This window comes from Electrona antarctica (assembly GCF_951216825.1).
Source record: "Electrona antarctica genome assembly, chromosome: 11".
NCBI lineage: Eukaryota > Metazoa > Chordata > Actinopteri > Myctophiformes > Myctophidae > Electrona > Electrona antarctica.
Genome location: NC_136792.1, coordinates 33,082,196 through 33,106,253, shown reverse-complemented (window position 1 = coordinate 33,106,253; position 24,058 = coordinate 33,082,196). Strand labels below are relative to the sequence as shown.

The following is a 24,058-nucleotide window of genomic DNA, read 5'->3' as shown; positions in this document are numbered from 1 at the left end:
TTTTGCTTCTACAGGCCGACGGCGTGGAACAAACTCCCACTGTACCTTCGACAGGCAGCCTCTGTAGACATTTTTAAAGCGCAGCTCAAGACCCACTTCTATACTCTTGCTTTTAAATGATCTTTTAATTTTTTTTGTTATTCATGTCCTCACTGTATTGCATTACTGCTCTTGTTTTTTTAATGTTTATGCCTTCCTTTTCTTTTTTTTCTCCATTGCTCTGTAAAGCACTTTGAGCTGCATTTCATGTCATGAAAGGTGCTATACAAATAAAGTTTTATTATTATTATTATTTAAGTGTCCTTGAGCAAGACGCTGAATTGCTCCTGATGAGCGGGTTGGTGCCTTGCACGGTTTTCTCCGCCATCAGTGTATGAATGGGTGAATGTAATGCACATCTATGTACAGTATTAGTACATAGATGTGTACACTATGTGTAGAAGTGACTTGGATAAAGCTGCTATATAAATGCACCATCTACCATTTACAGTAGATCTTTACTATCACATGTTGTTCATGTTCATGTGTCCTCTAGCATTAAAAGTGTAATGATGGAGGGGGCACTAGTGCTGTTGCCTCACAGCTAGAAGGTCCTGGGTTCGATTCCCGCTCGGAACGCTGTGGGCGCTGGCCTTTCATTGTGAAGTTTGCATGTTCTCCCTGTGTCCCCTAGGGTAGTTACCCCCACAAAAAACATGCAGTAATCCTGGTCTCTAAACTGCCTCCCCCTGGCCAGCCTGGGCGCCTGATGGAGGGGAAAGGAACTGGTTGGAATAAAGTGTTCCTTCCACTTGCTACGTCCAACCAGGGAAACTCCCCTCTGTCAGGTGTAAAGGAGCAACTTGGACACTCATGCATGCATGAAGGAAGCATGGGTTCAAGTCCGTTGCTCTCCCCAGGAGGGTGTGTACAGCACATTAGATAATTAAAACAGGGGTGGAAAAAAGTGTAATGATGGCCGCTCCCGGCACCAATCCATGCCACATGTCGTGACGTCAGGGCTCTGAGCTGTGTCTGAGGGTGATGGGCGCACAGATCGGTGAACCAGCAGCAGCCCACGCATGTTTTCTGCTGAAAATTGAATCCGCCCCTCTAGACCAGGAATCACACTGGCTGGGGCAGGCTAGGGAAGAGAACGGAACTGTTTTCACGACTTCCGCTTTGGCCTAATTTCCAAGAGCGAATGCTTGCCGCTTGGCAAAAATGCACCCTCATGGTTTCAATAAGAGCTACAGTGTAGCAGTGTGATGCTGCGTCTAAAAGCTCAATGTTCCATTGCAGATCTGGGCGCCTTCAGCGGGAAGACCAGAGGAGGCGTGTCCGCACGCGAAGGTCAAGGTGTCGTGCTCATGTGTACCCCTCCCCCACATTCACCAGGTAAGAATGCAGTATGCACCCTTCCACTCCCAAGCCTATTGTGTGTGTGTGTGTGTGTGTGTGTGTGTGTGTGTGTGTAATTAAATGAAATGATTACTATATTTACCCAGGGTATCTGGGCTAAGCTCAATAACTTGTTTCCAGCCAGGCCCTGCTCATAGAACATTTCATCGTAGTGGTTCAATGCCTTGTTCAAGGGCACTTCAGCGGTGGTAATTTTAACGTGTCAGACCGCTGATTCGAACTGGCGACCTTCCGGTATCAAGACCGCTCCGCAATCCGTTCGGCCACCGCTACCACTAATGTGTGTGTGTGTGTGTGTGTGTGTGTGTGTGTGTGTGTGTGTGTGTGTGTGTGTGTGTGTGTGTGTGTGTGTGTGTGTGTGTGTGTGTGTGTGTGTGTGTGTGTGTGTGTGTGTGTGTGTGTGTGTGTGTGTGTGTGTGTGTGTGTGTGTGTGTGTGTGTGTGTGTGTGTGTGTGTGTGTGTGCGTGCGTGCGTGCGTGCGTGCGTGCGTGCGTGCGTGCGTGCGTGCGTGCGTGCGTGCACGCACCCTGGGCGCCCACAGCGTCCCGACCACACCAAACCCTGTACACTCAAGACACGCTCCATATATGGCCAGTACAGAATTCATTCCATATGTTGATCTGACCTCCCATGCCAAAGTGCCAGCTGTCAGGCAGAAAACTATCTTCTCCATATTATTAGTGTGGTTGCCCAAAGGGCAAACACTATAGTTATTGTCACACTGTTTTATCATTCTTTTTCTGGAGTAACCTACCTAACTTCTGCTGTTATTGGCCAAGCTTTGCATAACGTTTGCAGTAGCTAATTGGCTGTTGTTGGTTTCGTAACCAATCTATGTTTTACAATCGTTTATAAAGACATAAATTCCCTTGCAGGGGCAGAAGACCAAACTATTCAAGCGTTATAGAACATTTAAAATTAGGGAGGGGCCTATATAAGCGACTGCGGCAACCACACTTTGCAATTTTTCAAAAATTGTGACTTTTCTAGTTGTTTTTGTTTCTGTGAGCTTGTAGATCTGCTGTTTTCATTGGAACACAGGTGATGACAGAGACGATATGCAGGGTACATACAGTAGGGCTGTGGTGCGATCAAGTGGCTCAGAAGCGCGATATGCGATACTGTGCGATATAGTTCTCAAGCCCCCTTTAAAATGAATAACAAAATACATTATTAATAAACGAAAGTTACACTAAGCTTTACTTTACTATGTTGCTATATAAATGGCAGAGACGACAGTGTTTATTTAAAATTAATGTTCAATTAGTCCTGGTCTTCATTAATGGTGTAAAACCGAAAGCAGTAATGCAAATGAAAATGGAACACACCATCAACTGCCTATATAACCGTGCAACGGCTTCAGAGAGGAGAGTTTGCTGCTTGTTATTATGATAGTTGCTCCGTGAGTTTGGAAGTAAGAGCTTGTGAATCAGCAGACCATGAATGACACAGCTTAACACAACTCTTCTTTACTTCCAAACTCACGGAGCAACTATATCAGCCTAATAACAAGCAGCAAACAGAACAGTAACGATATTCCCCGCTGCACTGAAAACTCTCGGATGGTGCACTTATAGCACAAATAGCCTACAGCCAGTACACATGTTGCATGCAATTTTAGAAAGTAGAAGGAATCTAGCCTGGTTTTCACGTTCATTGATCTCAGCAGAGGTCTCTAACCAAGAGTCCTTTTTTTTGGCTGGATGTGGCAGTGCCACTGGCATTGTTGGCTCCGCGTTCGCTGCGTCCGCGACGGCCGCTGCAGGGCGTCCATCGGCCCACTGTCAAGGGTCCTGCGGTTTATTGTGCCTTTGCGGTTTCAACTTGTAATAGCGCGATATGCGATAAATGCGATAATTGCAACAGCCCTAGTATACAGTACACAGTATGCTTCCATTGATCCATTCGCATTACTATTCTACCGATGACAGTTTATAACATGTTAACCCAATCCAAGCCATCCACGAGATGTCTCGAGGAAAGCTATTATTACCATCTGGGCCATCCACGAGAAACACAAGATTTGATTAAAAAATATTAAAAAATATTATTGCTTCCTTTAGCTTCCGTTGCTAGCCTCCACAGGCATCCCATTGTAGAAACAGCCTACATGATAATCCGCGGTACACGTGCACACGGTTATTAGTGTTTTTTTCTGCTCAAAATGGGATAAAGTACCATAAAACATTAATTTGTTAGCGTTTAACCACATTAACCATTATTTTATACTATAGCTATTGAAAAATAGCAGATCTGCTATTTTAGAAAATGTGTGCAAATCTTTGAATATATATTCTGTCACAAGGGGTCTCTGGAACAACATAGAGATGGGGTCTGCGGCCATATATATATATATATATATATATATATATATATATATATATATTATGCTGGGGGCCCTTGACATGAAATATTGTGAGCCTCACTGATAAAGAAAACCTTTCAGAAAACTGTTAAGATTTTGTAGAATGTGGTCTCAGGTCTAAATGGGTTAAAACATTACAGAAGCCAACGCCACATCGCCATCGTCTCCTCGGTTCACATGGATCATTAGAAATGAAAAGAGAGATCTTACAAAAAGGCAATTATATCGTCCGGATGGCGCGGCGGAACGTGCGCAGGGTCTGTTCTAATGGCACGTCTCGAATCTCACCATCGGAGTCCTCTAATGTAAGCTCTTTATGCGCTGCCATGAATCATGGTGATTTTGTGTTTGCATCAGCTGTTTTGCTATTCGAGCACGGAACACACACCCACGTGAAGTTTCTGTTCCTGGGTTGTTCCCGTTCTTCTGTGATGTGATTGTATGAGGAACATCGGTGTGTGTGTGTGTGTGTGTGTGTGTGTGTGTGTGTGTGTGTGTGTGTGTGTGTATGTGTGTGTGTGTGGGGGGGGGGGGGGGGTGCAGAAATGGACACACGATAAAGCATTCCATGATTGGTAAATTAAAGTGCACTTCCAGATGGCTCACAGCTAAGGTTCTCCATAAATCTCCAGAACAGGTGTTTGTCTTTTCCTCGAGGTGCATATGATTTATTTATGCCCGTGCTTACCAAAAAAAGTCTATACTGCCTACGCAGGCAGATTGTTAAAGCAAAGCAAGCCAAAGTGTGGTTCTCCTTTGGAGTTACACCCACCGTGATTGACAGAAAAGTGAGTGAGCAACGTGAGTCACTGACGCTGAGGCTTGAGAGGTTGTGAAACGAGATCAGCAGAATGTCAATAGTGATCTTCTATCATTTAAGGAGTCAGGTTGCTCTGAGCAGTAAATATAATGCAGGCCTTCATAAAGGGCATAATGACATGGCTCATATCCTCTGGGTCGGGTTGATCGATACAGAATACATTGTTTAAAATGTACGCTTGAAGGTCAGGGAAAACAGGAACTGGAACTGAATAAAAACACTGTGGATATTGTTATTAATCAGCGTGGCTGATAGCTATTCAGGAGGTAGAACAGTTGTCTGTGAACAGATAGGTTCGCCCGTTCGATTCCCCGGCTTTGCTGGCTTTGTGTCGCAGTGTCCTTGAGCAAGACACTGAACCCTGTGTAACTGATGAGCAGGTCGCAAAGCTGCCACAGAAAGGCACGTCAATGACCTGTCATCCAACAACCAGGATTTGCACGGATGCAGTTGGATGGATGGGCTGAATTATGTGGAAATGATCTCTGAACATTATGTTGTCTTGGGTGGAATGCAGTCCAAAAATGTGAGCCCTGGGCCCTAGCCACGTTGGCATTAGCATAACTAACATGGAGGCCTTAGTCAATCCTGCATTTCAACATTACATCCGACTATATAAGGACACACAGACCTGACCTCACAGAAGCTAGCTCACTCAATAGACCACATTAATTGTGCAAATAAGTCATGTCAAGGCAAGTCACATACATTTCTATAGCCTGTATTCACTGTTATAATCAGTGGCATAAGTTCATTCAACAGTATTTTGTCAGGAGGAAACACGTGCACACGCAGTCACGCACACAGACCATTAGACACAAAGGTGAAACAGAAAGCTTTCAGCACCATGGACAGCACTCTGACATGTGGTAACATAAACAGAACTAATGAGATACAGAGCTAACAAATGCATCCACCTTGATATGTATGTTTAGTATGTTTAGTATGCAACTCCGGTCTAATGACACACGTTCAGCGACTGAACGTGTGGTTTTGAGATGACAACTGTTTAGCATTGCTATTATTGTTTAGACACAACAGAAACCAAGCATTACATATTTCAGGAGCGATAGATCACAGTAAACATCTTAATATAAGCATTCTCCCTCCATACTGGGAGAAAAAAACAGCATCTGAAAGTTTGATGTACCGTATAGTACTGCATAGTGAGTACTTTTCATACTTTAAGTACATTTTGATGTCAATACTTTTGTACTCAAGTAGAGTAGTTCTATATTGCAGTATTGGTACTTTTACTTGAGTAAAAAATGTGAGTACTTTTCCACCACTGATGAGCGGTGGGGACCATGTGGTGGCGGCCTGCGTGCACATACTGGTTCTATTAGGGCTCTATAGGGCTCTATTACTGGTTCTTATCAGTGTGACGTCGTCCGATAAGGGCTCTATTACTGGTTCTTATCAGTGTGACGTCGTCTGATAAGAGCTTTATTACTGGTTCTTATCAGTGTGATGTCGTATGATAAGAGCTCTATTACTGGTTCTTATCAGTGTGACGTCGTCTGATAAGAGCTCTATTACTGGTTCTTATCAGTGTGATGTCGTATGATAAGAGCTCTATTACTGGTTCTTATCAGTGTGACGTCGTCTGATAAGAGCTTTATTACTGGTTCTTATCAGTGTGATGTCGTATGATAAGAGCTCTATTACTGGTTCTTATCAGTGTGACGTCGTCTGATAAGAGCTTTATTACTGGTTCTTATCAGTGTGATGTCGTCTGATAAGAGCTCTATTACTGGTTCTTATCAGTGTGATGTCGTCTGATAAGAGCTCTATTACTGGTTCTTATCAGTGTGATGTCGTCTGATAAGAGCTCTATTACTGGTTCTTATCAGTGTGACGTCGTCCGATAAGGGCTCTTTGTGCTAATCAGTACATCTCTATAGTCATGTGATCAACGCGGATCTGTCCGATTTCATATATTCCATCCTGATTGGTGAATTTCGAACATTGCCGACCCACAAAACCCTACCTCACCTGTCCCCCGACAAGCACTTTTTCTAGTTTAAATATAGTTTGTTGTAAACATCAACAAATCAACAAAAAAAATGTATGGCTTTTTTTTATCATCCATCTTATTAACCCCTTAACTCTGTATTTTACTTAATAAAAGCATAGCTTATAAATGGGTTATACCGTTCTTGCCCTCTGTCATATGGGACGGTTGTTTTTTCTAATGATGTATGTTGCATGGTCTTCTATTCTGTTCAAACTTGAATTAAGGCTAATTTCTATCTTCAAGATTGCTCTTCTGATGAAAATGAAAAATGACACCCGAAACGAGGGACGGAAAAGAGTGTTCTGCCCAATTAGAAGCTGCAATCCATGCCTTATTAGAGTCTGGGAGCGTGTTACCCGCATGTCAATTCACACTCTGCAGCTAGGGCGTGTAGCATGACGTTAAGGTGGAATGTGTTGTGTATGATAATTTCAAACACATTAGCACACCACTTAAAAGCACATAGATTACATAATTAAACCTAATTTGCTGAGATGTGAGCAGTTCATTCTTGTTCATTTCATGGTTTCATGTGAGCATGTTTTTACTACATTGTTCTCTGATAAATGGAGGGCTACTTCATCATGTGTAAAATGACAGCATGGCTGCCATTGTTTTCACCCTGTGTGTGGGTGTGTGTGCGTGCGTGCGTGCGTGCGTGCGTGCGTGCGTGCGTGCGTGCGTGCGTGCGTGCGTGCGTGCGTGCGTGCGTGCGTTGTGAGATTGCCGATCAGCTTCCTCCACAATAGCAGAAAACGGAAAATACACTAGTATAGAGCCCTGAGGGACTCCGGTCAAACACATAGGGTTAGTTAATAGAGATGTTACAATGCCAATCTGTTCAACATCTTCACCTTTCATCACCTTTTAGGAAGAGCATCTCTGTGTATAAGAGGTGTCCTAATGTCACCTCTGGAGGCTTTTGCCCCCAGACGGGCTGCTGGCCTCAGGCCTCCTGGCCTGCATGGCTCTATGTTGTCAATGCTGTTTCTCTGCTCGAACATTATTCAATCAATTTAGTTCAGATCATAATGAAACTTTACAGGTGTTCAGTTCAGATCATAATGGAGGCCACAGTCTTGGGGGTTCGAATCCACCGTGGTGCATCAATCTTTTTCGAGCATCTATACGAACACAATCGGCCCGTGCTTGGGGACGGAAGCCGGGTGAAGAGGGTGTCGGCAGAGAGTGTTGGGCGGGAGGAGTAGGACATAGGGTCTCTAGTTCTCCCGGTGTGGGCTCCTCACAGCAGTGACAAAAGTCACAACACACAGAAATGTCTGTGAAATAAATACATAAAGGCCACGCTACTTACAAGATGGGAGGTGGTCCGAGCTAGGGCATCAGAAGTACAGGGTCAATAGCTACTGGCTAGCTAGATATAGCTGATAACCATTCATTAGTGTGGTTGCCAGTAACACTATGGTTTTGTTCACCTTTTCTTTTTTTTCCATTAACAATGCTATAACATGCTAACCAGCCTCCAGGGTATGCACTTCCCAGCAGCAATAGTGTTGATTAAAAAATCACACCCGTGTGAACTGAGTGGTGTAAGGTTTTATATAGCATGATCAGCTGTGGTCTGACGTAATGTGTGACGTAATGAAATCACACAAAATATGTTAAGTAAAAAAAGCTATCATTTTTGATAAATGTATGTATCACACCTGGATGTGATTTCACAACTGGCTTTTTTTGCGCAGAGAAAATGACCACGGTTGCTACGGTCATCCAGTTCACCCGGGTGTGATTTAATTACGTCAGAAATTATTTTGAACATAGCAACCACGGTCATTTTTTTATGCACACAAAAGCCAGTTGTAGGAGTGGTTTACACCACTCAAAATATATTTTTGAGTGGTGCAAACCACTCCAACAACTGGCTTTGTTAGTACCTGTGTGTGTTTGTGCCTGTACGGGTGAGCATGGTTGCTATGGTTAGTATGTGACGTCACTGACATAACAATAAATGTGTAGTTGCACCACTCAGTTCACACGGGTGTGATTTTTTTTAAACTACTTGAAAGGTAGTCATCAAAACGATTCTTGGTGTAAATCATGGCACAGTTTGCCTGTTATACCAAATTAACTGCTCTCACGACGTGTAGTTACATACACATTGATTTAGCATCGGGGCTGGTGTGATGCCTTGTCTTTTTTTACAATGTGTTTGTCGACTAGGTGCTTGGATCGCACCCACTCCCACGCGCCTCCATTTGCAAATGCCTCTCGGCTTCCATTGTCTGTCCAATTGCCTTGGGAGGCACTCTCCAATTGGGGAAGCGATGTATTTGTTTATTTTGGTCCGCCATTTGGTTTTACATTATAACAAAGGACATGTGACAATGGCGGCAGAACAATGGGATGAGAAGCCGGTGCCATTCATGTAATAACCTCAGTCCAATTTAGAGCGGCATTCGCACATTGTTGTTTGTCTCATTAGGTTCAGCTGTTGCCTCTCCGTTGAATTCCCGGAAGAGAACGAGCAAACAATACCTCCACTAATTAATCTGTTGATATGGAGCATTTGAAAGAAAAATATGACCTGCCGCTTAGCTTCATTTGCCATGCACCTTCCTTCAGTCGGTATTAGTATTAGAGTTCAGATCTGCGTTGCTCTGCACGTCTTTGAAACAATTATTTATTGTTTAGCAGGGAAGTCTCTACAGGCAGCTTAGAAAATATAAAAGCCTATCTCTTCTCATCAGAATACGCAGATTATTGATGCTGAAATCAAGGAGCTGTGAAATGCTATTATGCAATAATCACACAGGAACACTTGTAAATGGTTTCGTCCATGCGGGATTACAGTATCTAGGTGCATTTTTGTATTGGTTTGATGTTTTGTTTCTTAATTTCTTTGTTCATGCCTACCATGACAGATGTGGCGCAGTGGACTTAGAAAGCCTAGACAAAATCAAACAGCATGTCGTCTGACTATTTCCACATGATTCTGTCTGAGATACTATTCTTGGAACAAGACCGCATGGGATGACAGCATGGGATTGTTCTCTTTCATTCCCTGTTGGATTTGTATATCAGCAGGATAGTGCAGAAAGGGCTAATTTATATAAACATTAATTGCCATGCACAGCGTAAGACTCTGTTAGACTTGTGAGGTTTCTATGCCACGCTCTCCTGCCTGTCTCATCATAAATAAATCAGAAACGAGCTGAACGTAGGGACCACTGGTTTAATTACTTCCCAGCGCTGATTGGATTTAAATCAGAAATGTCTTTTTTTTCCTGTGGTCTGATAAGCCACTAGTTTGGAGCCACCTATCACCATTTAGTGTTGCCAGTGAACATGATGGATGGCCAATATTCAACATGACATGTGGCGACCATTCCAAACAGGCCATTATAGGTCTAATGGCAGCCTTTGAAATGAAACCCCCATGTGTAAAGCGGTTTGAGCCAGTCAGTGTACCCTATAAACCCACATGTGTAAAGCTGTTTGAGCCAGTCAGTGTACCCTATAAACCCCCATGTGTAAAGCTGTTTGAGCCAGTCAGTGTACCCTATAAACCCCCATGTGTAAAGCTGTTTGAGCCAGTCAGTGTACCCTATAAACCCCCATGTGTAAAGCTGTTTGAGCCAGTCAGTGTACCCTATAAACCCCCATGTGTAAAGCTGTGTAAAGCTGTTGGAGCCAGTCAGTATACCCTATACACCCCCATGTGTAAAGCTGTTTGAGCCAGTCAGTGTACCCTATAAACCCACATGTGTAAAGCTGTTTGAGCCAGTCAGTGTACCCTATAAACCCCCATGTGTAAAGCTGTTTGAGCCAGTCAGTGTACCCTATAAACCCACATGTGTAAAGCTGTTTGAGCCAGTCAGTGTACCCTATAAACCCCCATGTGTAAAGCTGTTTGAGCCAGTCAGTGTACCCTATAAACCCACATGTGTAAAGCTGTTTGAGCCAGTCAGTGTACCCTATAAACCCCCATGTGTAAAGCTGTTTGAGCCAGTCAGTGTACCCTATAAACCCACATGTGTAAAGCTGTTTGAGCCAGTCAGTGTACCCTATAAACCCCCATGTGTAAAGCTGTTTGAGCCAGTCAGTGTACCCTATAAACCCACATGTGTAAAGCTGTTTGAGCCAGTCAGTGTACCCTACATATACAGTATGAAACCCCCATGTGTAAAGCTGTTTGAGCCAGTCAGTGTACCCTATATACAGTATACAGTATGCTGGCAGCATCCGTTGATTATTAAAATTACATTTCAATAGCTATGCAAGTATGCAGTATATTGTTGCTGTCGGGCAGAAACCTTGTGTACTTATTTTCCGTAAATGTATGCCGTACTCGCCATACAAAAGTGGCACGCAAAAGCTGCAAAAAAGAAATAAAATAGAAAAAGCAAATCTACATGCTCAAAACTGTGAGCTCTGCTATTTTTCTTTCTCTTTTTATAGAAGAAAGTGATTTTGTGGAAAGTGGTCTGTCTGTGGGATTTATAGGCCTACATATTTAACCAATGGAAATTATTAACAAGATATTGTGACTAAATATGAACTACATTGGATCCATTGGAACAAAGGTTATTATCATCATCATCATCATCATCATCATCATCATCATCATCATCATCATCATCATCATCATCATCATCATCATCATCATCATCAATATCATCGTCATCGTCATCGTCATCATCATCATCATCATCATCATCATCATCATCATCATCATCATTATTATTATTTTCATTAAACTAAAAATAACCGTTTTGGACATACAAGGTTTCCACCGGACAGTGGCAATATCTAATGCCATATGTACAGTATAGCACTTCTTTATTCTTTATTTACCCAGGGAAGTAGCTGAGCACAGGTGCTAATTTTCAGCAACGCCCTGCACATAGAAACACACAGACACACACACACATTAAAACCTGGGAGCTGACCAGTACAACCACAGTCTTATACTGTTGGCCACTAAGCAGCTCCAGGGGGAGCAGTTGGGGGTTCAGTGCCTTGCTCAAGGGCACTTCAGCGGTGTTTGGTGAGTGATGACAATCACCTCCCCACCCATATTTTTCCTGCCCGTCCGGGGAATCGAACCTGCAACCTTTCGGCAACAAGGGCGCTCCTCTAACCCTTAGGCCACTGCTGTAATATACACATCCGTATTCCATGCAAAAAGCATGGAATACGGATGTGTATATTACAGGAAACTCCCGTTAAACTTTCCAACAAACTCCGGTAAACTCCCGAATTGTACCATCACACCTGTATATTACCGTATATTAACTGTATATGCCTGCTAAACTTGAGGTTTACTGGCAAAATACAGTGCCCATAATTGCCTGTTAACTCAGCGGCAGCATTCATTGATTATTAACTGAAGCCCATCATATTATGACCACAGTGGAAAAAAGTCCCTAGGACATTTTTGCGTTATCCTTTTAGCCCACATGTCTGACTGTACCTCACTAGAATTTCGCGGGCCTTCGGCCCGCTCATCCTAACGCGATGCGTCGCAAATGGGAAGAAGGCAATGGCAACCCATGATGTTTTCATGTATGCATTTGCTTGGAAAGCGCAAAGTTGCCAAGCTGGCTGAGTGGCCCTGTTTGGTGTTGTGTATGTGCGTATGAAAGCGAGCATGGCAAGGCGCAGGAACAGTATACTGTAGTGTACTGTACTGTAAGTGTTTGTACTGTACTGTAGTCATGTGTACTGTACTGTACTGTTCTCTGTACTGTTGTATTAGTGTTTTTTTATTATTATTATGATTACATGGATTAATATTCTGATGTACTGTACTGTACTGTTGTCTGTACTGTTGATATTATAGTTAGTAGTGTTGTGTTATTATTTATTATTATTATTATTATTATTATTACATGGATTAATATTCTGATGTGAGCTTTCTTTCTGTACTGTACTGTACTCATGTGTACTGTAGTGTTCGCTGTATTGTTGATATTATTGTTGTTATTAGTGTAGTGTTGTTATTTATTATTATTATTATGATTGAAAGAGAGCATGGCAAGGCGCAGGAACAGTATACTGTACTGTACTGTACTCATGTGTACTGTACTGTTCTCTGTACTGTTATTAGTGTTGTGTGCTTATTTATTGTTATTATTATTATTACATGGATTAATATTCTGATGTACTGTACTGTTCTCTGTACTGTTGATATTATAGTTATTAGTGTTGTGTTATTATGTTTTATTATTATGATTATTATTACATGGATTAATATTCTGATGTGAGCTTTCTTTCTGTACTGTACTCATGTGTGCTGTACTGTGCTGTACTGTTGTTATGATTAGTGTAGTGTTCTAATTGTGTATTATTATTATTATTATTAGCGTTTTGTGGCGTGTGTGTGTGTGTGTGTGTGCCATTTCAGCTGCATCGCGAGGCGATCCAAAATCCCCCCCCCCGCGCACGCACGCACGCACACACCACACACACACACGTGTCTGCAGTGACACTGCGTTGTACACAGCTGTTCTATTTCAGCCTTACTGACTGCCAGAGTCAGTGCTTAACACTGGACGCCAATCATCCAGTGTTAAGCAGTCATCCAGGATTCATAGAACCATAGTTACATACGTGACTTACGTGTTGTGTTGCAGCGCGTTGTTGCTGCGTGTAGTGTTGTTGTTGTTATCCATATATATGCGCGTCGGTTCGTCCCGATTGTACCACGCCAGGTGTCGACGCGGTCGTGTTTGCATGAGTGTAACTGTGTATGTAATGGCGGCGCTCTCCATCCAAGTTAGAATCAGTGTAGAACCTGTGTTGTTGTTCTTCGTCTTCTTCTACTTTTGGTTTCCGGCAGGCTGTACACTGTGTGTGTGTGTGTGTGTGCGCGCGCACGCACGTGTGTGCGTGTGTGTGTGTGTGCGTGTGTGTGTGTGTGTACCGTGTAACTTCCGGTATTGTTTCCGGAAGTGTGAAAGGTAACACGAAACACACGTGGGTCACGTGGTGGGGTTTTGAGCCATTGGGAAGGGCTGATGTAGTGTTGCCAGGTCCACGTATTGTAAGCGAGTGGTAGTGTGTGAAAGTATAGGCTGTAGGCTGTAGGAAGTCAGGGTTTGCGGCCTTGTTTACATAGACGTGGCAACAATGTTTGACAATGTTGGCGGCGCAGCCAATGAAAAGAGTGGAATCACGGGATGCAGTGTTGCCAGGTCCGCGAATTGTAAGGGAGTTGTAAGTAGCGTGTTGAATGGCATTTTTTCTGGGCTTGTTTTCATAGACGTGGCAACAAATTAGGCGGGGGTGTCGGTGCTTGTGGCGTGTTTGTGTTTATTATTTATATTGATATTGTTTGCGAGTGTGGACGGGAGCCGGCTTTAGTGGCAGTGCAATGACAATTTTTACGCGCGTGATGTGGAGTGTGGCCGTGCTGCGCGACATGAGGAGATAGCCATGGGTCGACGCGGAGGGTAAGTCTGTGACGTGTTAGTGTGTTTAGTGGGTTATTGCAGTGTGTCAGACACTCTTGGAGTGACGTAGTAGCTGGTGCCTTTTGTTCCTGTGCGGCGCACAGCGTTTTGGGCACACCTTTTCAATTGTATAATAGATGCTGTTTGCATTTCTGTCTAATAAATTGTTCAAGGAATCAGTCAAAGTATCCATATTCGGCCCAGGCGGTGGCGTAACCGTCTGGGCACCCGACTGGTAATCCAGTCGCAGTGTGCCGCGGGTTCGACTCCCGAGCCCGACACGGCCTTTACTGCATGTCTTCCCCCATCTCTCTCCCGTTTCCTGTCAGCCTACTGTCTGTCCCTTCAAAAACCAATAAAAGGCGTAAGCCGCAAAAAAAAAAGATATCTTAAAAATATCTTAAAGTATCGATATTCACATTAACCAGAAATAGCAGATCTACAAGCTCTCAATGCAAAGAGATTTGGCGTGGACAGAAAGAAGCGCATGCAGTTCCGGTTTACTATAAGTTAGAAATGAACTTGCAGTAGCTACAGTAGGCTTATGCCAGTATACAGCATTATTATGTCAAAACTTGACACACAACAAGAAACGCGGTTGACAGCCTCATCAGCTTGACGTGCAAGAAGCCTGACACTTCTTTCATCTAATCAACACTCAGCCAGGATACATGTGCAATACGTGTGATAACACCAGGCTGGCCGCTCGTCTTTTAGTAGTCCGGGGGCTACAGTACGTCTGTCGAATCGTCTCTGTCAGGTGGAAACCTCACATGTCCAAAACTGTTTCAGATTCAAACTCAAAAATAGCAAAAGTAAGCGCAAGCGCGTTGCTTCGCGCCACGTTTCGAGCTTGCGGATCTGCTCCTTTTGATGCGTCTGTGTTACGCTGTAGTATGATCACGTAGGGCGTTAATTGGACGAAAGTGAATAATGGAGATAGGAGGGTTTCTGTTCGTCATGGTGCCTCCAACTCTCCATGCGTGGGCGCACAACTGAGGCCCGTTGGCGCATGTGCATCTCATCCTCCCATTAACGCTGAATAATTCACCGTCTAATGCCTCCAACCTACACTCCAATGATGTCAGCACATAACATTCTCACACTAACCCTCTAATGGTGGAAAAAAACTAGACAACTACACTCTCAAACATTTTCATGTCAAGGACCCCCACATTAAAATGCATTTGCTGCGAACTAAAATATTTTTTTTAATAGATGATTTACAATCTAACGATGTGTCTCAGTGCGACACATTGTGAGCTTGTAGATCGGCTATTTTCAAATAGCTGTTGTGGTACAGTATACTGACTTGAATAACAAAATCAAATGTAAAACATTAAATAAGACTAGAAAAGTCCTACCCTTGGCCCGCAAACTTTTGAAGGCAGTCATAGCCATCACATGGTCATAGCCGATCACATGACCCCAAATATAATGATTTGTGTGAGTTCTGGACACAATCTGCAGGACTATTATGGAGAGTGAAGGCCAATTCAAACTCCAGTTTTAGGTGAAGAGGTGGCCACCAAAATGATGGTGGCGCTCATAGTCCATCACCGTGCTCATATCTGCTAACCTCCATGGCCAACAATTCTTCAAATGTGTCCTTTGTTTTCCCTCTGCTTTCTCTCTACTGGCTCTGTCTCTATTATATTAATTTCTGGTCCTTTTCTGTTAATTTCCTATTCTATATTGTCTCTCTCTTAGTCAGAGGATATTAATACAATCTGGGAATACATTTCTTACCAAGAATTTTCTTAACCAATGTGTTTGTAAGGGTGTCTACTAACATATCCCACATTTGTTTCTATTCAACCACCCTAGGGGAATTTTTGACAGCTGCTGAAAGTTGGGGTACCATCAACAACCATTAAAAGGCAAAATGTTCTAAATTTCATTATGCTGTAAGTAGCATGTGACGTGTAAAAACTAGGGGGTTTTCATCATTCTGAATCCATTCCAAGCATTAGTTTTGCACGAAAAACACTCATTGGGCTAAAAACGGACATAGCCGTCATCACAATGTGATGAGGTCAGCACATTTAGGCACATTTGGGCAAGTGGCTATGGCCAAACTAAGGGGTCTATGGCCAAACTAGGGGTCAAACTAGGGCGTTTTCATGATTCTGAACCCATTCCCATTAGTGTTGCACAAAAAACACTCCTTACTAATGATTGGAATGGATTGTGTGTAGGCGTTGCTGAAAATGAGCACTTGTGCTCAGCTACTACCCTGGGTAAATAAAGGAAAAATAATAATTATACGTAAATTAATGGCCTACTTCGTTGTACGAGAGTGTCGCACAAAAGTAGCAAAAAATAGCCGATCTGCAAGCTCACAACGCGTCGCAATGTGACGTGTTGTGAGCTTGTAGATCAGCTATTTCTTTCACTTTTAAACATGTTTGAAAGTGAAATATCCCTTTAGTCTGTGGGTTTGATAAATATAATAGCTTGTGACTAACTACAGTATGTGTTCCAATCTATCCATTTGAACAGAGGTTCTTTTTTTTCCGATTTCATGAAAAGTTACGGTTTTGGGCACACAAGGTTCCCACCCGACAGCGACAATATTACTTATACTCTACAGCAAAAAGATGTGTGTGTATGATTGGAGCATTATTCCCCCCCTTCCTCTCCACAGGCTATTGCTGAAGAAAATAGAATCTGTACTTAATCAACCATGCCTGGTTGACTAAGGGTAAAAATAGAATAAACTGTGCAACAACAAACTCAACGGTTGATTTGACACACACACACAAACTTGACTAAACTCTGCTGCCGCTGCGGGCAGTGTTGCAGATGCAGCAGGGTCTTCTCCTTGACTCTCTTCCCCTGTAGCATGCAGGGTCTTCTCCTTGACTCTCTTCCCCTGTAGCATGCAGGGTCCCTGGGCTGGGCTGTGCAGCGCTATGACTGTCCCACTTATTTCATGTGTGCACCTGGAAATGCAGATTGATGTACTCAAGCTGTAGGTCTCAAGCTGCTATAATACTGAGCAGGCTTGAGTATATAGGTTGCACTGATCACCTGACAGGTGATGTCTGTCTGTCTGTCTGTCTGTCTGTCTGTCTGTCTGTCTGTCTGTCTGTCTGTCTGTCTGTCTGTCTGTCTGTCTGTCTGTCTGTCTGTCTGTCTGTCTGTCTGTCCATAACAATAACAAGCTTAAGCTTGTGCTGTCAGCTATCTTATTCCTTCCTCATCATCCACAATGCCAGCAATCAGTTCAGTTGAAAGGAGCTTTCTTGGCGTGGGAAAACATACGTTTACATTTCCACAGAAAGTGTCAAATAAAAAATAAAAATAAATTGGAAATGATGTGTAATTAAAAAGGTAATAAAACAATTGTGTAAACAGAGCTGTATCAACTTAGAAATGACTATCTTACAAAACCACAGCAATGTTACATTTCTCTTATAGGAATAGCTATATTATACACGTAGGCAAGGTTGGCTTGGTATAAAGTGTATGAAGCAAATAGCAGCAGTTTTTAAAGGTATTGCTGTCACTTGGTATAAAACATTTTAAGACAAATGGGCGCAATTATTCATTATTTGAATAATTGGAAAACTGTACAGGGTACGTCCGTAGAGGGGAAACATTTAGTTTTTCTTCTAAATTTCTAAAGTTATTGCTCTGTTAGTATGTACAGTAGTTCATTGTCGAGGTCAACTCGGTACAGAGTAATGATTCGTAGGTGGCTGTATTCCATTGGACATACTACTGGAGAGGCTTGAGTGGAACTGGTCATGAGCGAAAATAGACTGAGGTAGACGCCATCTTGTTTGTTGTCTTGTCCCTGACCGCGGGAGTCATGGTGACTGAGAAAGCCAGCATGACACAATCAATTCTTAGGTGGAACTGCACTTAGGTGGAACTGCACTGTGTGACTTCCTGAAGGGGCTTACCAGGCTCTTGAAGTTTCCTTCGGACCCTGCCTGCGATCGACATCAGCAAGGGCATGCAGTCGCAATGAGTTCCCATGAACGCCAAATCAAATGGGTTCAGATCGACCCTCGCTCCCCGACCACCCAAGCATTCATTTCCGGGTCCATTTCGGGACCGTATATCCAAAGATGGTGAATTTGAATTGACTGAATTAGTGGCCTCTAAACGGGTCTGTAGAAACCAATGGGTGGCTGCATGTCTCCCTTCATCCATTATGTTCTTTTACAGTCAATGGTTGGAATGGACCTCAAGTCCACCCATGGCTTACCAGGAGGATTACAAAAAATAAGAAAAAAAGAGGAAAAGTAGCAGATCTGCAAGCTCGAAATGCGTCGCATTGCAGATCTGCTAATGTTGATGCTTCTGTGTGGTGCTGTAGTATGATCAGCTAGGGCAGGGGTGTCAAACTGGTGATCCGTGGGCCGCATGCGGCCCAGGGAGAGGTCCAATGCGGCCCTCGAGATGATTTTCAAAAAGGAAACAACGCTGCTACTCCCCCTCCCCCACCTGCCCCGCTAATGGCCCTGCTGTAGACGGCTTTGTCTCTGCCCAGGTGCGGAATGTAATGCCCTAGCTGCTAGGGCATTACATTACAAGGAAAATGGAGGTTTCAGGGACGATCCTGTCCATTCATGGCTCACCAGGAGCATATGTTGTGTGCACTTAGTGGCACAATGCAGCCCTGTTAGAGTTATGCTGTCCTCGTGCTGCCCCCCCAGTGCAATGAACTCTGTGGTGGCACTGTGTGTGAACCGTACCTCGTCTTTCATCTATTTTGAGAGGCTGGTTCCAGCTGCATGCATGCCTCAATAGTGAATCACATTAAACCACCCAATCAACCACCCCTCCTGGTATCCTGGTATCCTGGTGTGTGTGTGTGTGTGTGTGTGTGTGTGTGTGTGTGTGTGTGTGTGTGTGTGTGTGTGTGTGTGTGTGTGTGTGTGTGTGTGTGTGTGTGTGTGTGTGTGTGTGTGTGTGTGTGTGTGTGTGTGTGTGTGTGTGTGTGTGTGTGTGTGTGTGTGTGTGTGTGTGTGTGTGTGTGTGTGTGTGTGTGTGTGTGTGTGTGTGTGTGTGTGTGTGTGTGTGTGTGTGTGTGTGTGTGTGTGTGTGTGTGTGTGCGTGCGTGCGTGCGTGCGCGCGCGCGCGTGCGTGCGTGTGTTCGTTCGTTCGTTCGTTCATCAGCTGAATGCCTCAATAGTGAATTACATTATACCACCCAATCAGTGTAAGATGTACCTACAGTAAGTAGCCCCCCACCCTCCTGTTGTGGGGGGTGTGTGTGTGTGTGTGTGTGTGTGTGTGTGTGAGTGCGTGTGTGTGTGTGTGTGTGAGTGCGTGCGTGCGTGCGCGTGTGCGTGTGTGTGTGCATGTGCGCACAATGTGTTTGTCTGTGAGTGTGCTTGTTGCATGAGCGTGCATGAATGCATGAGTGTGTCTCGATGTGCATGCGTGGGTGCAAGACATGTTGCCCCGTCATCAATAATCTGTCCTCGAGATATGAGGATATCTACAGTGGCAGAAGATACATACTGTATCTGCTGGTCTCATGCTGTGTGTATGTATATTTCTTGATCTTCTTTATGTTCTCTGTGACGGGCTCATTTAATGTTTTTATATTGCTCCCTGCAGTAGACTAAATGGAACAGAGCCTAATTAGTATCATCGGTAACACCTGCGAAGGAACTATAGGGAATAAGGGGCCCGGAAGTAGGAAGAGTTCTTTCCAAAACTATGCTAACTATTATTTCCATAATATGCTGTGCATATTATGCCCTAATCCAGTGGTTCCCAAAACCTTTAGCCTGTGACCCAGAAGAGAAATGTGTCTCCCTGGGACCCAAACTAGTGAAAATAGCTGATCTACAATCTCTCAACACGGCGTGAAGCGTCGTGTTGAGAGTTTGTAGATCGGCTATTTTCACTACTTCTTAAGTTTCCTATCTAAGATTTTTCTTTGATTTCTCCATGAAATTACAGAGAAAAAAATACATTGAATTTTTTCATTGCTTTTTTGGTAATGTTTTTAGAAAATGTTTCGGGGGAAAAAAGTAGGAAGCAGAAAATTGGGGCACCCACAAAAATGTGGGGTCCCCTTATTTGTGCCCTGCAGTGCCCTAACCCGATTTTCCCTGTGCCCCCCCCAACCCCCCTCCCCAACCCCCCCACACACACAGAAATCATGTACAGCTGGGTGTTCAACGAGTTCCCGTCGTTCGTGGCGGAGGACAGCCGTCGGTTCATCTCGCAGGACACAGGGAACCTGTACGTCTCCAAGGTGCAGCCGTCCGACGTGGGCAGCTACCTGTGCCAGGTGAAGAACACGCTGACCAACGCCAGGGTGCTGAGCCCGCCCACACCTCTGACGCTCAAGACCGACGGTAGGGCTCCTCCCATCATGATGTCACACCACAGTGGTTATCAATGTGTGTCGGGACTATACCGCGACGGTGGCCCACCGTTTCAAGCGAACTTGAGCCACGCGAGACACCACCGAGCGAGCTGAAGTGAGCGAGTTGCGACCCGATAGTCAGAGAATAGTAAATAATGTTCTGGTTTCCCCGACTGCCACTCAAAGTGGCTAACGGGCCAATCAGAGCACGTCCTTGCACAAGTGGTATAATCTTTATTGTCCCGAAGCACCCACATCAAAAACAACACATAGCACATAACACCAAGACAATTCAGAAAACATGAGGTCCCCACCATATACAGAACCCTCCTATTGGCGGGGCAGTTTGTTTAATGCCGCGATGGCCGAGGCAACAAAACTCCTGCTAAAACTGACCTTTTTTCATGGCAAGGTTCTGTATCTTTGTCCAGATCGCATGAGGTTAAAGCAGCGATACAGGGGATGATCAGTGTAATTTGATATTGAAAGTGCTAGCCCTGTGATGGCCTTATTGTTCATTTCAGAAAGTGTGCATGTATTGAGTTTCGAAGGACGCTCCCCAGACACTCCCCCAGACTAAGCGATGTACATAAATGAATGCATACTGAACACAGTCTGCATTCAAGCTAATAGATTATGTTCATGTTGGCTTATAATTGTAAATACAGTTCATCGCTGGTTACGCATATCAACCTTACATCACCACCTTTTAATTAGATTTTTGATTGACCATACACCTTTAAGGTATTGAGGTATCAATGCCACTGTAAAAATCCAAGTACTACTGTATAAGGTCCTATGAAGATACTACACAAGACTGCCAAGAGAAGGAAATAAAACGGATAAAATAAATGACATGGATAAAACGTGGAAACGGCGGAGCATAAAAATGTGAACAGTAACCAATAAAATAGTAATATGAAATGGATCATAAAAATCTTTCTCATAAATGTGCGTTTTAAGAAGACATTTAAAGCCTGGGCCTTATTTTATTGAATAAAAGGTTCTTTTAACCAACCTATATGGCATGGCAGAGTATCTATCTATCTACCTATAAATGCACCATGTCTCTGTACGTCTGTCTGTACGTACGTGTGTACGGCTGTAATCCACATAACTCGAAAACCGTTCGCCCCACCGACTTCAAATTCGACACATGCGTTCCACACCCCCACAGGGAGTTCAGTGCCTGGTATCGAGTCGGTCGGACCCATGGTTGTCCAGAACAGCCACAAAAGGCCTCTGCTTGGGCTCTGGACAGGGACCCTGCTCGGGGTCCAAATATGGAGCTGGCCTGTTCTGACATCACAACACTCCATATTTGGGCATGCCTGACACATAACTCCATATATAGGAATAAAAGGACACAGAGAGACGGATCCAGAAATCTCCATGGGCATAAAAGGGACACAGACAGATGGGTACAACGGGTATTGCATAGCCGGGTGGGGCATGGATCTTCAACTTCCATCGTTACCGACTCAGTGCTCTACAGCCGGGCACCGGTCTAGTGTTAATACAATACAACTATACATGTGCAGTGGTTGGACGTGGTCTCTCCCTGCTCTTCCATTGAGACATTTAGACCCTGATGTTAGATAGGACACCGAGTGGTTGATCCGACATGTTGGCTGTATTTTGGGACATATTTGCTTTTAAAGTATTTTTTGAATTTCCACAAATTACAAGGCATCACAGTACATATCAAGTCTTGGAAATACATATAAAAACAGGCTGCTTGTCATCATATAAATACATATCATATCAAAGTTACATACATGTCATCAAAACAAAACATTCAGTACAAACATTTAGGGTTAGAAAGTGCGAACAAATAGCACCATGCTTTGGTGCCATGTGTGTCTATCCGCACGCACCAAACAACACCTTCAAAACAAAACACTTAGTACAAACACCTAGGCGCCAGAATGTGTGAACAAATAGCACCATGCTTTGGTGCCATGTGTGTCTATCCGCACGCACACTACAACGCCCAAATGCCTGCACCGAATGCGCTGCTCCGAAGGTGCCGCCATGCGCCAACAAACAGCACCATGCTTTGGTGCCATGTGTGTCTGTCCGCAGGCACATAATAACACCCTCAAAACAACGCACTCAGTATAAACATTAAAAGTATAAACATGTAAACATATCGCGACCAGGAGGCGAACCCGGGTCCTCACATCAGAATACCACTCATTCTACCAGTCGGCCACTGAGCCGTGGCAGAGTAAGGGCAACAGTATACATATACGTTACAAGGAGTACATTACCTGGGCTGTTTTAAAGTGACTACAGTGCTAAAGTGGGCCAGTTTAAGTGCGTATGCAGTCTCTTCAAGTCCATGGTTTTTCTCCTTTTAAGTTCAGTTCTAATTTGCTTAAAAACAGTGTTTGCATCTATTACCACATTGTCCGTTGACATTTTGCACCGAGTCTTCCAAATCTTAAAAACAGTCACACAAATACAAACCCAAAATAAATCATAATTTTCTTTTCCGCAGTTAAAAATACCATATAAAATGTTCCTGTGACATGGCACCCTCACGCCTATATCGTGCATCTTGCTCCAGACTGCTTTCGACCTATTGCAGTCTATGAGCATGTGCCATATGGTCTCCAACTCGTCACAGTCTGGCATGGGACATTCTGTTGTGGTCACAAAGCAACTCCATTTAACCACTGCTCTAGCTGGGAGTCTGCCGTGGGCAGTTAGCCACATAACGTCCTGCATGTTCCCAGTGACGAGGCCGCTGTTAAAAATTATTTACCAGGTTTTTACTTTCTTCAAAAGAGCAGTGTTTACCAGTCTATGACTGCTGCATTCTTCCCAGATATATATGTGAATTCATTTCTACCATTGCACAGGTCAGGCATGCAGGCATGATGTTTTCTTTTTTTTTAATGTTTTTTTTTAATGTTTTTTTTTGTGGCCTTCGCCTTTATTTCATTTTTTTATGGAGGGACAGACAGTAGGCTGACATGGGGAGAGAGATGGGGGGAAGACATGAGTAAAGGCTGTCGGGATCGGGAGTCGAACCCGCGGCACACTGCCAGACTGGATTACCAGCCAAGGTGCCTGGACCACTGAGCCATGGCCCAGGCATGTTTTTTGGATGGCATTTATAACGGAATATAATGTTGTGTCATAGAGAGTCTCCCTGCTAACAGCTATAGCTGTCATCAGTGTCGGGTGGATATCATGTAAGTCCAAAACTGTTACTTTTCAGAAAATGGGTGTTCCAGTGGATCCAACTTAGTTAGTCACAAGCTCTCATATGGAGATACAAGGTTTCTGCTCGTCAGCGACTGCATGATATTTTAAATGTGCTGGCCATACCAATATTTATGCACAATGTATCTCATCCACACGTTGAAAATAAAGTCTTTCCCTAATACATAATGGTGAATCAATTCATAGATTACTCCTATATGTGTGGTAACTGTATTTTGAAGCGATGCTTCGTACAATTCTGCAAATGAACCTGTTCATTGGACAAATATCAATCATGTTTGATGTTCTGGGTCACATTTTGTGCCTGCTTAGAACCTGATTGCAAATTGCTTCAAATCAAGAGCCATTCACCAGATTAATGACCTAACCACTTTAACAATCACCCTTAATTCTTCCGAAGTGAAGAGGGCTGGCATTGCTAGCAGCCTTAGGGCTGCACGGGTGAATACAGCATTTGAGCATTTTT

General features: G+C 43.7%; 1 protein-coding gene across 4 annotated transcripts in view; it reads left to right on the top strand.

Moving 5' to 3' along the window:
* Positions 1–24,058, top strand: part of cntn5 (contactin 5) — a 162,712-nt gene that overhangs the window by 41,082 nt on the left and 97,572 nt on the right. For all 4 annotated transcript variants that reach the window (XM_079513507.1, XM_079513508.1, XM_079513509.1 and 1 more), the window contains 2 exons: positions 1,282–1,377; positions 20,144–20,347. In XM_079513507.1, the coding sequence (XP_079369633.1) occupies positions 1,282–1,377; positions 20,144–20,347 (300 nt within the window). The remainder of the gene's footprint in view (positions 1–1,281; positions 1,378–20,143; positions 20,348–24,058) is intronic.